The sequence below is a fragment of the Takifugu flavidus genome, chromosome 4 (assembly GCF_003711565.1).
Source record: "Takifugu flavidus isolate HTHZ2018 chromosome 4, ASM371156v2, whole genome shotgun sequence".
Lineage (NCBI taxonomy): Eukaryota > Metazoa > Chordata > Actinopteri > Tetraodontiformes > Tetraodontidae > Takifugu > Takifugu flavidus.
In genome coordinates, this window is record NC_079523.1 from 7,947,345 (window position 1) to 7,965,767 (window position 18,423).

General features: G+C 42.8%; 1 protein-coding gene across 1 annotated transcript; it reads left to right on the plus strand.

Moving 5' to 3' along the window:
* Nucleotides 1–458: 458 nt before the first annotated feature.
* slc6a1b (solute carrier family 6 member 1b) lies at nucleotides 459–12,035 on the plus strand. The gene is made up of 15 exons (XM_057029092.1): nucleotides 459–792; nucleotides 1,599–1,985; nucleotides 2,260–2,391; nucleotides 2,598–2,698; nucleotides 3,154–3,263; nucleotides 3,433–3,565; nucleotides 4,457–4,591; nucleotides 4,683–4,786; nucleotides 5,170–5,294; nucleotides 5,494–5,606; nucleotides 5,720–5,851; nucleotides 6,937–7,039; nucleotides 7,168–7,268; nucleotides 7,488–7,655; nucleotides 9,162–12,035. Exons 2-15 carry the CDS (start codon nucleotides 1,739–1,741, stop codon nucleotides 9,273–9,275), a joined length of 1,818 nt encoding a protein of 605 aa, XP_056885072.1. The 5' UTR covers nucleotides 459–792; nucleotides 1,599–1,738; the 3' UTR covers nucleotides 9,276–12,035.
* Nucleotides 12,036–18,423: the final 6,388 nt, after the last annotated feature.

Genomic DNA, 18,423 nt, shown 5'->3' on the forward strand with positions numbered 1-18,423 from the left:
TTTTTGTCAGTATTAAGCTATTGTGGTGTTTTACACAGCAGTGGCCCCTTAAGTATTTTGTGAGAGAGAGAGTGAGTGTGTGTGTGTATGTGTTTGTGTGTGTGTATAATCTAAGAAGATTATAACCACAGTTTTTCATTTATCTCACTTTATGAGCTGGGTCCCCCTTATCATGTTTCGCCAGCAGTGGTTGGCATCTCCGTTTGGATCCCTTTCTTTGGATCAACTGAATTTGCAACAACACAGTAGAGACATGTTCAAGTCTGAAGTAATTGAAGCATGAACGCTGACTTCGTGGAAAGTTAAAAAAGGTGTAAAAAAAATTATACATACGTGGTGATTGTGTTGAGAAAGGGTGAGAGAGAGGGGAGAGAGAGAGAGATTGTTGAGGTAAAAAAAAAAATCAGGAGTAAGCATATAAAACCTTGAGACAAGAGGATGCTCCTCTCCCGAACCATCAGAGTGGAGGAAATGTTGGAGTTGGGGAGGGTCGACTTTGAGGTGACATTGACGCTGTGTAGATGAGAGCGAGCATCCTGCGCTCCATGTTACGTCCTTGCTCGCTTCAACTCAGACGGTGGCAGCTCCTTTCCCCGTCCTCACTCCCCTCCTCTCTCTCTCAGCACCAGCGCTTTCAGGACAACAGCTCGCTCTCAAAGACGCATTTGTCCACCGTCCTCTCCTCTCTGGATTGTGTGTTAGGATACAAAGTTTGCACCTCAGTGGAAGGAAGTAACTTTTGCTCAGTTCGGATTTCCTTTACGAAGAGCCAATTCGGAGAAGGATTTTAACGTAAGTATAATAGTAGACAGAAATATTTTGATTGATTTTTTTTTTTTAATTTTTGGGGTTTTGAATTTTCATGTGCTCTAAAATACCAAAAGACTCGTCCCTGCGTTTGCTCAGCTTGCTTTTCACAATTACGCACAGCAACGCGGAGCGCGCTCCATCCAAAGATTTAAAGAATAGGGGGAAAATAGATACGCAATGGCTTACTTTTTATTTCTCTTTTTAGATGACTATTTTATAATACTCAAATATTTAGAAAAACGCATAGATTCACTCGATCCTATCCTATTGGGTGAAATTGTCCTTGTCGAGTGAGTGATAGCCTCTCCAGGTGATTTACGTGACATTAGTGCCTCTTAAATGTGTTTAATTGCTCATTTCTTGCATCGGAGCAGAAGGAAATGGGCCACTGAATCTAGAACGTAGTAAATCAAGAACAAAAGCAGGCTATACATTTTCTTCTGGCAATTTAAAGGCGTTCTTACTGCATGACGGGTTTATTTGATCCCGAAGATTTCTGGGGTCGTGGGACACACTTTTGCCTCTCAGCACCTTAAGAAAAACGCATTTTTTATTAATCCACAAACACCGATTATAAAAAAATGAATAAATAAAAAACTATTTGCCACTTTTTCTTTTACTAGAAATCGGTATCAATAATTACTCCAAAAAAACACAGTTGTTACAATGTTAAAAATCAAGCAAATCGTATCATCTCATTGTTTGACATCTAGTAATAAAGATTTTAAACAAGCAATCAAATCCTTTCTAAATGTATTTTTTATTTTTATTTTTTGGATTATTTTCAGAATTACCGGACCTCTGCAGCGCTGCTCCCTCGTTCTACCATCGACCACCAGTTTTGTGCTCATTCTGTGCCCGACGTTTGGGAGCTTTTTGTGCAGGACGGAGAAGCTGACGCCTGTCTGGACCGACGCGCACAGCGACCATGGCCACGAATGGGACCAAAGCCTCTGACGGACATGTCTTAACAGAGACGGTGACCGACGCGCCCGCTACTACCCAAAACGACAAACCTAAAACCTTGGTGGTGAAAGTGCAGAAGACGAAAAAGGAGATTCCCGAGAGAGAAACGTGGGGTGGAAAATTTGACTTTCTCCTCTCTTGTGTTGGATACGCCATTGGATTGGGAAATGTGTGGAGATTTCCTTATTTGTGTGGAAAAAATGGAGGAGGTAAACAGGATTTTGTGGCCTATATCTTTATTAAACACAACAAAAGGAGTGTAAACCAGCCACCAACAATATCCTCCTCTTTCCCGGAATTTTTGTTATAAATGATCTAAAATGTTTGCCGCCTTATACGAGAAACGTGCGTAATTGCGCACAGACGAACGCCTGGTGGTGACTTGAGAAATCTAACGCAAATATCCAATGTGGATTATAATGAATGTTTTTTTTCAAAGATTGACCTTCACTTATACCATTTTACCTCTCACCCCTTATTTAGGAGCCTTCTTGATTCCCTACTTTTTGACCCTCGTATTTGCTGGCATGCCTCTGTTCTTTCTGGAGACGGCTCTTGGGCAATATACTTCCATTGGAGGGCTGGGAGTGTGGAAGTTGGCACCTATGTTCAAAGGTAAAATAAAAACCAAAAAATCCATCCATGATCTCTCAGGCCAAAGGGCATGTGACAGTTTCCTGAGGGTTAAGTTCAACTACACCATGAGCTATGATTTTTCTTATTTTTAAATAGCAACTTCTTTCTTTTTTTATATTTTATTTCGTACCCTTGTGTATTTATCTTAATGAAGACATAAATAACACTGTGTTCTGTTGTTCTAGGTGTAGGTCTGGCTGCTGCTGTTCTGTCCTTCTGGTTAAATATCTATTACATTGTAATAATTTCCTGGGCTATTTACTATCTGTACAACTCCTTCACTGCTGTGAGTATTTGCTGTTCCAAAATGAATCCATGAATCTGATATATCCCCCACCCCCCACTAAACCTCTTTATGTCACAACCAAGCTCAGCTATGGACTGTTCCATTTGCAAGTCCTGGTTTATATGCACAAACCTTAACATGGTGTGACATTTATTACTTCCTTTCCCACATAATTAGTGCTTTACACAAGGTATTGATAAATGCAACTGTGATGAGGCATTCAAGGCTCTGAGAAAAGCATGAAATTACAATGAGCATCATGGACTTGGCTGCTCGACAGTTACAGAGAGAATAGGACTCAATGGTGGGAGAGTGGTCCAAGAAAAAAAGGGTGCCTGTGTGATCGTTTCTTTCTTTCTTTCTTTCTTCTTTCTTTCTTTCTTTCTTTCTTTCTTTCTTTCTTTCTTTCTTTCTTTCTTTCTTTCTTTCTTTCTTTCTTTTTCTTTCTTTCTCAGGATTTGCCGTGGCAGAGTTGTGGTAATTCCTGGAATACGGAACGCTGTTTCAACAACTACAGCATCCCAGACACGAGCAACTTCACCAGTGCGGTGGTGGAGTTCTGGGAGTAAGTTGGACCCTTGTGTCTGTTCAAACCACGAGGATCATTAAATGTATTTGCGCTCCATGAATTGATCTTCATCGCAAAATAAAACAAGCAAAAGTCATATGGGGAACACACCAGCAAACACTGTGGGTATGTTTCACAGTGATTTCACTTGCCATCTTCCTTGCAGACGCAATGTGCACCAACTGACAGAAGGCCTGGAGAAGCCCGGGGAGGTCAGGATCCCATTAGCTATCACACTCGCCATTGCGTGGGTACTGGTCTATTTCTGCATCTGGAAGGGAGTCAGCTGGACTGGCAAAGTAAGTTAAAGGTGCTCACACAATATCTTAAAAAATGAGTTCAAAATAACTCCAGTTTCTAGCTGAGGACTGGACACTTTCTTCTGTGCTTCTTGTTAACACTGGAAACATGAGCAAGTCTCTCTGACAATGCCCACCACGACCACCAGGGGTATTCATGTGGGACACATTCCTCTGCGTCATTCTGACTGAGATATTTGAGGCAAAAAAGACATTTTGAGTTAAAAAAACTTGCAATATCAGATTTGCAATATCAGATTTGTCTACAAATATTTCATTTTAACTCACTCTACATGCAGCATAGACCTTTTCAGCCGCTAAAATGAACTGCGTAGACTTGGCCCATCACTCCCCCACATTGTCCATTTTAACAGAAAGCAGAAATCAGTGCATCCAGATTTGCCAGCATCTCAGCGCCCTTGCCTGGAGCAGTGCTGCAGTAGAATGGCCATTGACTTACCCCCGAGTCACCTCCTGCCCCAAAGGCGTCGCTAATCACTACTGAACAGATTCCCAGTTCAGAAAATAAAAGATTCTTTCAACTTTTAGAAGGAAGAGTTTCTCAATAGGGGAATTTACCATTAGGGTAGTTTTAATCACATCTTCAATTCTGAGATAGAAAACAGAAAGTTTTTAATGTCTGTGTTGTCTCACCTTTCTTCTCGCTTGTTAGTGAGTTCATAGTTTCATGTTTTTAGGGTTTGGGTTATTGTTTGAAATGTATCTTACTGTCCTTTTTCAACCTTCACAACACAAGGGAACCTCAGTTCTGAGGTCGTCCAGCCTGTCTGGAACAGGCGAGTTCATGTTTTGCACTATCTGGTCCTGAGGAACCGCTCAACAGCACACTTTGTTGCACATATTTTCAAACAGCTCTTTGTGTCTCCACAGGTGGTGTACTTCTCGGCCACGTACCCTTACTTTATGCTCTTCATACTGTTCTGCCGCGGAATCAGCCTTCCTGGTGCAATCGACGGGATCCTCTTCTATATCACACCAGACTTTAACAAACTCAAAGAGTCTGAGGTACGCTCTCTCTGGTCATGGGCCAAGAATACACAAGTGGAACCAGTGGAAGATAAGAAGCACTTTACTCATTCTGTTCTCTGTGTTTCAGGTGTGGCTGGATGCTGCTACACAGATTTTCTTCTCCTATGGGCTGGGATTAGGTTCACTGATCGCTCTCGGCAGCTACAATACCTTCAATAATAATGTGTACAGGTGGGTGACCGTGACGACCTTCAGGAAACTATGTCATCAGAAAGAGCATATCTTTTAAAACTAATCAAAGCTGTCAGTGGATTCCGTTTCTGGGTTTTGATGGTGCATTTGTGGTTCCAGCTGTGTCAGCTTTTACCTTATGTCGGCTGAATCAGATGTTTGTGTGAGTCTGTGCACAGCTCCGTCGTGCTTATCTCTGTTATTTTGATGACGGTCCCTCCAGCTCCCGAGTACCAGTCAACATAATTTTGCACAGCTTCTGCGCTGCTGCAGTAGACAAAATGGCCGCTCCCCCCTCCCCACGCTACAATGTGCGACTGGCTGATAAGGAACTGATATCAGCGTGACAATGGCTGCCTTTTTGTTTTGTCTCTCTCATACAGAGATTCTGTCATTGTCTGCTGCATAAACTCCTTCACCAGCATGTTTGCCGGCTTTGTCATCTTCTCCATTGTGGGATTCATGGCCAACGTCACAAAAAGATCCATCGCCGATGTGGCAGCCTCAGGTAATTGGAGTCAAGGTTGGAAATCGATACTGACAATCGCCTGACAGGAAGCACTAGCGATCGAGGGTAAATAACCCTCCAACCCACTAGAGGTTATCCTTTTAGGCTGTGGCTGGATTCTGTTTATGATTTAAGCCTTTTCAGTATACTGTGTTAGTCTTATGGTGTGTGGTACGTGGTTACATTTGCCTTTGATCAGGACCTGGCCTGGCATTTTTGGCTTATCCCGAGGCCGTCACACAGCTGCCCATCTCTCCTCTCTGGGCCATACTCTTCTTCTCCATGTTGCTGATGTTGGGAATCGACAGCCAGGTATTATGACGGCGGTCGCCCGTCTCAGAAGGAGAGATTAAGAGTTTTTTTTTGTTGTTGTGGCTAAAGTGTATTACATAACAAGCGTCAACGTGACTCTGCAATCTCTCCAGTTCTGCACCGTGGAAGGGTTCATCACCGCGCTGGTCGATGAATTTCCTCACATCCTCCGAAAACGCAGGGAGATCTTCATCGCCATTGTGTGCATCGTGTCTTATATTATTGGACTCTCCAACATCACACAGGTGAAGGTCCTTTTTGTTACTGGATCCTCTGCTAACCTGTGTTTACACCCTTTGAGGCTGAATTTCTTTATATTTGCCCCATATCAAATAACGTCCTGCCACCATTTCCGTGGGGTTCGCCTCGATTGCGTAACATTTGCTCAGGATAATAAAACGCCCTCTACAGATGTAAGAGCATCCCACGGGACACGGGACAACCCAGGGGCCGTTCCACTAACCTGCAATGCTACAGTAGGACACACAGGAGATCAAACTGCGTGTCAAGCAGCAAGGTCGTGCTTTCTGTTAGGCAGCAGCTCTCAGACCATGTTCCAGTCTGTAAACGTGAGGCAACATCAAAGTCACAGACTGTCAGTTTCGCTTATTCACCTGAGTCGCGGGCAATAGACGGCCGATGAAGGGAAGGTTGGTTAGTCCCTGCCGGGGAGAGTGAAGTCACATTAGCACTTAAGCAATCTAGTCTTGACAATCAAATGGACAAGTATAATTTAACACAGTCTTTATTGATGTTTCTTGAAACATGCAACAAGCAGGTTTAGAACCGTGATAATAAATATTATAGAATCCCGTCGAAGCTACTTGAAGTCAGTACAACTTCGTTCTGGCCTCCACATGAGCATCAGGCGAGGAAATGATCTAAAGTTGACTGGATGACTCCAGGACAGGGTCATGTTTGGTAGAGACACGCGATGACCCCGCCTCGTCCCTCTGCTGCCAAACTGGATTTCGTCACTCATGCACAATCCCTAATTGCTGCTACCGGCAGTGCGGACTATATCAAGCTTCACGAGCCTTGATGAACTGTAGAAGGTCCCTTCGCGTCGGTTCCCTTGAACACCCAATAGATGCAGGAGATTGTGAACATGCGAAAGAGGAGACGTTCAGTCTGCACTGGCCATGTCCGATCCATTTCTGAAAATGATTGCACAAGTAAATCCTCACATCAGGGAGGTGACACCAGCCACAGCCGCTGTAATTCTCTGCCCCGATGTTTCTGCTTGACCAGCTCCGTCCTGCCTCCACCCACCCGTCGCCTGTGCGGGTTCTCGCTCTCTCATTTTCGTCTTCTGTGGCTCTTCTTACAGGGAGGACTGTACGTGTTCAAGCTATTCGACTACTACTCAGCCAGTGGGATGTGCCTTCTCTTCCTTGTTTTCTTCGAATGCGTCTCAATTTCCTGGTTTTACGGTGAGACACACAACTGTTCCACCCCATCGAAGGATTCTTTATAATTCTGACTTTTAGAGAATCAGAAGATCAGATATCAGTCTGAATAGTTGATTTGATAGATTAGAGCTCATTTTCTCTGCTCCCAGGTGCTGACAAATTTTATGACAACATTGAAGAGATGGTTGGGTACAGGCCCTGCCTGTGGTGGAAGGCCTGCTGGGTTGTTTTCACTCCGCTCATTGTGGCTGTAAGTGCACTAATTACGAATATTTATCCTTTTATTTGTGCAGAGCGGTGTCACTCGGTGCAGCTCGTCTGACTGTAAATGTTTTATATTCAGAATTATAATGGTGTTACCGTTGGCCAGTTCCATGTGATCTTTAACCAAATATGGTCAAAAGTGTTTCCTTCTGCAGAATTACACGGTGCCGAGCTGTTGACACCATTTTCCCGTCCTTTTGTGCAGGGAGTCTTTTTGTTTAGCGCAGTGCAGATGGTTCCTCTTACCATGGGTGATTACGTGTTCCCAGCCTGGGGCCAGGGGGTTGGCTGGTGCATGGCCCTCTCCTCCATGACCCTCATCCCTGGCTATATGGGCTACATGTTCCTGACACTCAAAGGCACATACAAAGAGGTAAGATCACTGTAATATGTGATGCAGCTGTTCATAAGCTTGCTCTGAAGCAGTCAAATATGCACATCACTGCAGAGAATTTTTACTTCTTCAAGCTTCACCGCGTAGATAACAAGCTGGACTTTTAGATGCAACAGCTTGAATGTACAGATTATTCCAAAATCCAAAATAAAACACTAAAATCACCTGATCTGTCACCTACTGATGCCTCAGTATTTGTTTGAGCTAAGAGGCCACAGCTCATTCTTTATTCCAGGTCATATTAACAACCTCAGGGCATCTCTCCTCTATCGGCTGGTTCGAATTTTAATGTGCACTTGACAGCGAGGTGGGCTCCCCGTTAAGAGTTTGGAGTGGATTACTTGGTCTGTGAGACAAATCCACCCTGGGTAATGCACTGGTTTTAAGAGGGTGGTGATATTTTGAGAAACTGATGCAGAAACATAAGCTCTGAGGATTTTTGAGATTCAATACACACTTGGGGTCACCTTGTTGCTTGTACTGGTCAATCTCCCATAATGCATGCTTATGAAGATAGGCATGATCTAGTTTTGTATAATCTTGACTCACATCTTAAAATATTTGCATATGCGCCCGCATTGAAAGCTGCTTAAAGTCGTTCCACAGAAGTGATTTAGCCTATTCTGCAAAGAGGGAGCGTTGCATGATGGGTAAAGATATAAACAAACTATAGTGTAATGAACAACCGGGGCAACTGCTTCGTTCAATTAAACCATCCTGGATGGTTTTGTGCGGCAGCCACTGTTTATTGTTATTATGGTGCAGGGTGTGCAAGATGGAGGACAGCATTTTACTTAGCTCACGATGCTAATCACTAATCCTTTCACACCCGCATCGTTTACATGGAGTGTTTAATGATTTCATGAATTGCAGTTGCAGCATATTGCCACAAAGGCCAATGTGCAGGTGTCACATCGTACCATTCCAGCTGATGATGTGATTGTCTAATTGTAGCAATCAGCCAGCTGATTAGCACGTTGCGCCCAGGTGGACAATTAGTTTCACAAACACCTCATATACAGTAACTGGCTTCTTCATCCCGCTCCCATCATGCTACTGTCCAGAATGTTTCAGAGGGTTTTACAGGGTCAAGAGGCTTCGATTTACCCATTTTTTTAAACAAGGGATTCAGCCGTTAATTTCTATAATTTGTGTTAGAGGTTACTGTTCCTTAAAAATAATAACAGATGGTAAAAAGGAAAAATAGCACTATCTTGCTGAGGAGCAGCGTCTGTCTCTTCTGAGATTATCTCAGAAATCCAGGGTTTTAGGCTTGGAGCCTTGGGCGTTGCATCCATCCCACTAGCAGCTGTGTAGCAGGTGACTTTTGTCAGAGTGCATGGAGGGGGGTTGATGGCACATTTTACAGCTGTGGTTGCTGCTAATGCTATATGACAGTGTCTGGTTGTAATTTTCACACCATCTGTGCATTTTATATCCATGTGAAATCACTAATATCACGACTCCTCTCTTGCGCCCCCCCAGCGTCTGCGAATGATGATCAAACCTGTGACGTTGGTAAAGTCTCAGGAAAACGGTCCGGACCAACAGACAGAAAACCAGAGTCAGAACCCCGCCAACGAGGAGGCCTACATCTAGAAAGTGCCGCCTGTGTCTCCGTCTTGGTGGTCAGACTCGCGATCTGCTTGTGATAAACGTAATCAAGGTTGGGAACGATGGCCAGACGCCTTTTGTCTGCTCTTATTCACCTACCTCCTGGGGACACATGAGACCAACCTGATTACACATTTATTTTTTAGGGGGTTTTCAGTTTCCTTACTTGTATAATGCAGAGTTATAAAACTGATGAGGAAAAAGTTGCCCAGAGAAACTGTTGTTGATACTATGATTTTCATCATGCAAAAGTTAGTCCACTTAGAAATGGAACTGTGAGTTAGAGAATTACTGTAAATTCAACATATAAGTTAAATTTGGAGGTTCACATGAAATAGTAATGTGCTACTTTGAACATAATTAATATACTAAACTATAATTATTGTAAAAAGGCAAAAAATGTAAATGAAGTAAATACATAAAAGCAGTGTAGTAGGTAAAAAAAAATCCTCTTTCAAACACTGAAATTGAATATCGATCAGTTTTAGGCAAAGGCAATATGGGAATGTGCAAAAGGTAAGGCCAAATCCGCTTGTATGTGTAAATTATACGTTAGTCTGACTATCACACCCTTGCAGGATCCTGCAGTTGAAACGTTTACCGCCCACCTTTGGGAATACCTTCCAAAAGCACAAGAAGAGAACTTTGAATCGTACAACTACCTTTTGACTCGACTGAAACCTGTGACAGCAGCAAAAACGATTTCCACAGCATAAATAGCAACAGACTGTTATAACTGTTAAACAAAACAAAAAGTAATCCGTTTATTTTTAGAAGAGTTGCTTTGTAGAATTATTTGTAAGTCGTGTTCCGTGTGTGAGAGTGACAAGGATCCAAATCATACGCATACAGTATGAGAGAGGACTGGTTTTACGTGTCCGGCCCGGTCGGTCTATGTGGTGGGATGGTTCTCTCGACAGCCTCCACCCACAGGATTAGATGTATCGTTTCTGCATGATGATATTCTCTCTTCACCCGACACCCAGTTAAAGGCAAAGCCGTGCTGTAATAAGACCGTGCTTAAACTGATCTCCATTAGTGTGAGTGAGTGAGTTGCAGAGGCTGCTGCATTCAAGACAATGGCTTTTCTTCGTAAAGTGACTGGCACCATTTTGTTTTTGTCAACTTAGTAACCCATTTCTCAGGAACAAAGGTGGATGTGACCAAATTCTCTCAGATACTGCTATTATATAGTGAAGCAATTAATACTGTATTTTATTTTTGTGAAGACAGCAGATATTTTTGCCTTTCCAACGTTTCCCCCTGTTAGAAAAAAAACCCCTCCTTTCTCAAGCAGCAAGCATTAAACAGTCCCGTCATCATATTTCTCACAATACAACCAGGCAGATAAAAGATTTTGCGAATGCAGCATCACTGAACCAAGAATACGCTGCAGGTAGTACACGTTGTGACGGAGACTGGCTGCAACGCTCACTATGTTGGATTGAGTCCGATATTCGTCGCGAAACTACACACCGTTATATCATTTTCATGTTTATTGTGGTAAAAATCAAATACAGTTTCAGATATCTGCCAAGGCAGCCTTGGTGGGTTTGCTTCATTAGCCTGCCAACTGTAATAAATCGAAAACCGTTGTCCCCCCTCAGGCACAGCGGCCCCATCCTACCCCAGCTAATACGGCAACTTCGGATTATCTGTACGCAGTAATGTTTGTTTCATTTAGTCCAGCCACGTTTACGGCTCAGTGTAAAAGAAGATCCCACAGAGCTGTCAGGTGATCGTGCAAACCAGGGAAAGGCATCGCGAAAAAAAATCTCAAATTTAAGTCTTGATCAAGTCAAAAATGTAGCTAGTAAAGGGTGTTTTTTGCAGAGCTTACAACAACAAAGACAACAAACGCTCAACGGATAGGGATGTGGATACCTGCAGTGTTACACACTCACATGGAAAAGTATAGATAAGTGAAGTGCGAAAGCCTTTCGCCCAGTCCTTTAAGCAGAGCCCGTGTGTCGAGTGTTCTCAATCCGAGAGCGAGAACCAGGCGTGAGCACTGTTAGCGCCGCTAATATTCTGAGGTTACATCAGCCAACACAACTGAAACTAAGTCTTTGAATAAGATTAGGAAAAACCTACATATCATCTTTGCTCAGCAGTGGAGGAGAGGACGCAGATATCGCTGTATTAGTCTGGAGGAGGATTATGACAATTTGCTTCTGTGGCAGCTACGTGCGACAGGAATCAGGTCGAATCGGTCCCGTTTGATTTCTGTTTACGTACGTTTTTCTCAGAGCTATGTGAATCAAAATGTGCAATGACGATTAAAAAAAGGGTTCAACGTGAATTTTGTATAAAGTTATCATACTGCAGTTTTCTCTCTTGAATGATGTTGTAAACTGGACTGTGTAATACATGTATCTGTGAATGTCCGTACAACTTGAGTTTTTCTTTTCATTTGTCTAAATGTTGAACAAAAATGTGATACTATTTGCTGTTTTCTGCAATAATATTATCTCAGAAACAAGGAGCACTTATGTCTCAGATGTACAATTATAATGACAATAACCGCATAGAGTAATAATAATAAAGATGATAATAAATATGTAATAGATATGTCTAGTCAGAGCATATTGTTTTGTATATTTTTAGCTGTTTCATGGGCCTAATGTAAAATACTCTATGTAAAAAAAAATTATAATAAATGTCTTTAGATGGTGTTCTATGAAAGTGCATGATTGCATTGAATATATGTTATCTGCAGAAATAAATAAAGACCTATAGATTATAGTGCCTGTGTCATGTAGTTTTGATTATTAATTACACACAAAAACTGAGGCCGATTTAAAGTAAGTCAACATAGACCTTAAAAAGGACAAGTTCTGATGGGAAAGTTCTGATTCATGGAAATATTCTTAAATATTGTTTTTAGTACTTATTTCCTGAATACCAAGACATTTACCTGATTAATTCCCCTTAACTCTTGGAAATGCAATGTTTTGGCAGCGAGTCACATTGTTAACTCTCTTTATGCTAAATAGGACAGCCCATCATGTAAAGTCAATTTAAACAATTTATGGTGCGTGGTCCACAGCACAGATGTATTTAGAATGTGTCGATCATTTTATTACCTGAATGGTGCATAATCCCCCCCCCACACACACACACACACGCACACCACAAAGACACTGATGGAGCCCCTTTATTATTCATAGGTGTGTTTAGTGGAACATGAATTAATCAGGGTGTCAGTTTCCATTCCTGGAAGCACCAACATGAGATGCTGCAGTACTTGTCAAAGTGAGGACATTTTTAGGAGGTGAGGACATGTTGACTGGTCCTCACAACTATACGTGAGGCTCACTGTGTCAAAGTGTGTCTTTGAGGGTGAGGGCATGTTTTACAGTCAAGGTCAGGCCAAGGTCAGGGGTTAGCGCTTTAGGTGTGATGGTTAGGGTTGGGGGCTGGGGAGTAGGGTCCTCAGAAAAATAGAATTATGACTTTTGCAAATAATGATGAAGATGATCTGGTTAAGAAATCTTTATTGCAGTTCTGGAAGGAGAGATTAAATAGGCCTCTCATAAAGAACACGACCGAGAATAACGACCCAAATGTTCAATAAAGAGATTAATAAATAACTAAAAGTTTGGAATTTTCATTCCAAAACTTTTCATATTAAATCTGCTTATTGTGTAATTTTGTGTTTAAAAAGGTATGAATTAAATTGTGCAAGGCACTAAACAGAAAATAATGACTTTATCTTCCATTATAGTTACAGCAGCTGCTATTACACCCTGGAATACACGAAAATAAGAAAGAATATTATAACAGAAGGACCAAACCATAATCACGTAGTTAAGTTCTTGTTGCTGGCAAAAAACATTTCAAGGGTTTTACTCTGTGAGCTATATATAGATTGGACAAAACAAGTCATGACATTGAGTAAAATGTGCAGAAGATTTAGATGGAAACATTTAAATCAAATATATGGCTGCAAATAGCCCTTTGACTTTGTCAAGAAGAACAGAGCATTGTGGGTAAACATGAAATGTTTATTGGTAGAAGAGCCACCTGATCAGGCACGATAGCAGCATGGGAGTAAACATGGCCTCTGCTGAGAATGACTGCACGTTGATGCTGGGCAGAACAAAGTTGGTCAGAACTTTTGCTCTCACTCGTGTCACTTCTACAGTCTTCAGCCTCACCCTCAGAACCTTCCTGGATGGGTTTCCAGGGGATCTTTTTACGTCCTTGTCTTTTAGCCCCATCATTGCTGGATTCCATCTACCTCCTCCTCCTCCTCCTCCTCCTCCTCAGCCATAGCACTGACTGCTTATTTTGGCCACAATGTGTCACAGTGCATTAAAAACACCACATGGGCGTCTGGACGAGGTCAACAACAGGGGCAGGGGAGCAGATGAGAGGTTTAGCTGGGGTGGACTAGATGATACTGCATGATACCGCGTTTCTGCTCTTTCGCCATCAATCAGTTTTTGGGAATAATTCGATTGCGTGCGTTTACTGCGAAACAGTAGCAGGTAAGAGACGTCCTCTCGTCCTGCCGCTAACTGTGCGTATTTGCCAGAGTGCATGAATCTGTGCACGCACGCACATCTACCGCATTCTCATGTGTAGTCATACATATTGTAAAAGTCTGCTCATTTGAGCGTGCCGCAGCGGCAGGAGTGTTGGCTGTTGAGGATGACGCAGACATGAGCGGAGCGGCTCTGACAGCTCCAGTCTAGCAGAGGTAGCGGCAACGCTGGAGTCACCTCCGGGGCCCCAACAATACACACACTGTGGAAAATGGTAATCCGTTCTTCCCTCCCCTGCCAGCTCAGCCCAGGCTGGCAGTAGCATGCACACTCTCAGAACACATCACCATCACTGGGCGCTGACATACGCGGCAAAATGGGGGAAGAACGTAAAAAAAGGGGGGGGGGGGGGGGACTCTTCTTTCTGCTGCGAGGCAGCGATTGGACTTCACTTGTTTCTGGTGAAAAACAGCGAGTTTATGCAACTGACTTTGCAGCAAGTGAGATTATTGGACATTGGAAGGGACCAATTTTCCCATGATATAAAGCCAACACTTAAAATCTGGGCTGAACTGACTGATGGCTTTAGTGACCGAACAAAAGGCTTCCTTTAATCCATATATGTGGGGTTTAGTAATTGTTTTTACAGCGACTCAAAACACTTATTGGTTCTAATCGAAACCCACATCAAAAGGTTCTTTTGTCTTTATCGTCTGCAACGATTCCACATAAGGACCGAACCCAGTCGGCGAGACCTTTTCTTCACCCGCAGGATCCTTTTAACTGGACGGACCAGACCTCCAGCAGAATATTAGTGAGCCTTTGCGTCCTTCTCTCTGCTCACCTTTACAACAGTGGGCTGATAGCGTATCTGCTCCCTGCAGACTGCCAGACAGGCAGGCAGTAAGAGAGGCAAATGCCCTTATCAGTGCTTGCCATATGATAGGATTAGCTGGAGTGTTGTCTAACAAAGCATTAATGAGCACTTTTAATTGCCTGCATGGCTTCCCTGCCAAATAAACGACACAAACACACACGTGCACACACCCATACACACCGCTTCGAAGCATATTTGTCCCATCTGAAACGGCGTCCAAGTGATACAGAGTTTGTATTCATCAGCGGAGTACAAACAGACTATTATGGCTGAACATTCCAGGACATTAGTCAGCAATGTGACGGAGAAATTGGGTTTGAACAAGTCTTTCACCTCCATCCACACCCTCACACAATGCACTTAATTGAAATCAATAAGGTTTAATGAACTTGTGGGGCTCTTTTATACTACAGCCACAGGACTTCACCACTGATTCCACCTGAAGATCAGAGCAGGAAAGAGAAAGAAATATTAGTCAAAGTTCTGAGGTGACTGAGCGGTATCACGTTCACAAGCACAATGAAGCAAAGAATTAAACTGACCCTTGGACCTCAAGTCCCTGAAACATAATTCAAGTCACTTCTGGCCAATTGATTGCCACCAAATCATCAGCACACAGGTAATGGGATGTCGACTTGGAAGTGAAGGTCTTTCTTTTTGCCACATTAGCAGCTAAATGTAGCAGGAGTGGTGGCACAATAGCGTGTCTCACAGGCAGCACGCTTTGCCTTGTGGGAAATGGAGTAAGCAAAAGATATTGAATTGTGCATCTGGGAGTGAGTTCTCGTCGTGCTAATTTTATCAGAAAGCATTACCTCATCATTTCAATGTCTTGGCTGATTGAGACATATTGGGCGTTGAGCCCGATTTCTGCAGCGTTCCTCCCAAATATGTAACAACAACAACGAAACTGCAGCTGAATCCTGTCTGTTCATAATGTAAATGTGGAACAATTAATTAGAAATCATGTTTATTCATCACACTATACAAAAGTTGGACACCTTAATTTCTTATATTGTGAATATGTTGTAGGTAACAGAACAATAATACATTGGTAAATAAAGAAGCACTCACTCTAGTCCAGCTGCGTCTTCTCTGGCTTCAGATGTATTCATGTTCGGCAGTGATTAAGTAATCATCGTAGTGTTTTGTGAGTTATTATTGTAAACAAATAAACAGTATTTGTGGAGCTGTTGACGCTTAAAGCGGTGCCATTGTGTTTGATATCAACACATTGTGATGATTTTCATTATCCACTGTAGCTTATGTTAAATTATATTCAAAAATGGGGCTGTTTCGTGCTACCAACCTCTTGCCACAAGGCATCTCCACTCAGTTTATTATTGTGACAAATGTGACTTGTTTAACAAAGTTACTCTAATTTTATGGTACACATAATGGCTACAGTTGCCATTATAGTGACTCTACAGGCTCTGAATATTGACCTATAATGCACAGGCATGCCTTTGTTACATAACTACTTCACTACTCATCGCATGTCTGTTGCAGGGGATATAGTCAATATTACTGGACGAAATGTGATGCACATGAATTTCTTCTCCAGCGTAACCGAGGGTTTGATTCTTTAGTCACGCTCTTCTGATGTCTCCTTGACTCTGGACTTATGCCACGGAGTTGCTCGGAGGTAAACACATCAGCATCAACATCGGGAGCAGGGAAACGGTTTCTTCATGTTTACCATCCTCACTGCGTCGGGAGGCAAACACCGAGCGAGGACGGTGGGGGTGAGCAGATATCTGTGTCATTCGCCAGCCCAACATCCGAACAGGGCTGCGTCCTACATGAAGCATCGAGAGCACTCAAACCTCTCTTTTCTAATTCTGCTTCTGCGGAGGGGAGGAAATCTGATGTCACGCCCGTCTGCTTTCAGACGTCAAACCCTCCCAAACACACAAACACACACATAAACATTACTTGCAGTCTAATGACTTACATGACGGTTCGGATTGCTCATTATTATCACACTATTGAGATGTGCTGCGGCCTTACAGAGCACTAAAACATCCAATAAGAGCTGTTTTCGTTTTCGTAACGTCAAAATCGGAGCACCAGGGAGGAAACGGTGCTAGATGGATGTTTGTATTTCCTTCTAAAGTCTACAGCTACTATGCAAATCTGGTGCAGAGGACAAAGCTCATCTATTTCTCGTTCGCCATAACCTGAGCCAGCAGAGCAGAACAGGCTCTTGTCTTTGTTTCATGCCGAGGGGTGTGCTGAGAGAAATCAGAGGCAATTAGCTGGATGTGCGAGAGGCAGTTGGGTATTAACACGGGTTTCACCCCCGCAAAATTGTGTTGAATTCTGCAGGCGTGCGTCTCCTGCAGTCGCTTTATGTTTGCCGACAGATGTTGAGCCGGGCCCCCTGCTCCATCACCAAATTGTGGAACGCATCGCGCACCCATTTCGTGAGTGGATGACGAAGATAATGGAGTCCTGAAAAGAAATCCCACTGCGTTCTTATCTTTTCTTGCTTGTCAAGAAGCTTAAAATTGAATTAATTTAAAGCTGAATGACTAGAGAAAACTCTCCCGTACAAGGCACCTCTGGTGAGGAGCAACTCTGCAGTTTGGATCGTGTCAAAATGGCATGTATATCCGTCAGTAGCATTCGCTAATCAGCATTTATGCAAAGTAGATTCATGGGAAACGATCATCAAAGGTCTTCGCATGTTGCAGCATTGCAGTACAGCAGTTTAGCGTTGCCCTCTATATGCATTACATCCATTTCTGTTTAAATAATTAACATCAAGGACTGTGACTAGGTGAGATTAGTAGAAATTGGTAGGATTTTTTTCATGTTTTTATCACAAGATAGTTAGAATATCAGCCTCCATCTACAGCTACCTGGAGTTGATTGATGAGCCTTGTTACCATGTTGTCAAACACTGACACTTTGGGCTTTCAGACTAGTTGAGACAGATTACAGATTAAGTGTACCACATCCAGCTCCCCGTCTCTCTTTTTGTCTCTTTTCTCACTAAATGCTTTCCTTTTCTCCTTTTGGAGAAAGTAGTGGGAAACAGCAAGTCAGGCTGGAGTGTTGGGAGCTGGAGCAGACTGCTAATGTCACCCGCTGAATTAAGCGCCAGTTCTGGTGGTTTACCATTTGAATGAGCGGGAAGCTTGGGAAGGTTGTAAGCTCAGAGCACAAAGAGATGCTTCACAGCCCCAAAGCACACTGATGCACATCTACATGTCTAAATATTTGCTTCCCAGAACACAGCCTGTTGTGCTTAAGTGTGTACACATTAAACTTTACAGCAGAAAGCAACGTTCTAATGATTTTTTAATGTTGTCAATTCACATTACAGCACGCAATCCTAGATTCCTGAACTAATAGAATAGGCCTAGATTTGATATGGTGCAATATAGGCGTGGTTTCTCAAAGAAATGTAGTATCACTGTCTTGGAGATTCATCTGTGTTCCAGGACCCCGATGCTACTCCACAGCTCCTTCTTTTTAATGACAAGTGTGATTGTGGGTTGTTGGCAGGAGGTTGCATGTGTACTGGGAGTGAATAACTCAGAGTAGGTGAGCATTTTGTTTCCCACTGGGACTTTTCACGAGACTCGTCATCAGTGAGGCGAGCCATCAAGCAAGTCCTGATTACAGAGTGCAGCTCTACAGCCAACCCACTGAGAGGGCTTTTTATGGAGGTTCTCCACACAGAACTACAGTAACTATTTCAAATTCTAGAGCTCTATTCTTTTTTTTTTTTTTTTGCACCCAGGTATAGCAGTAAGTT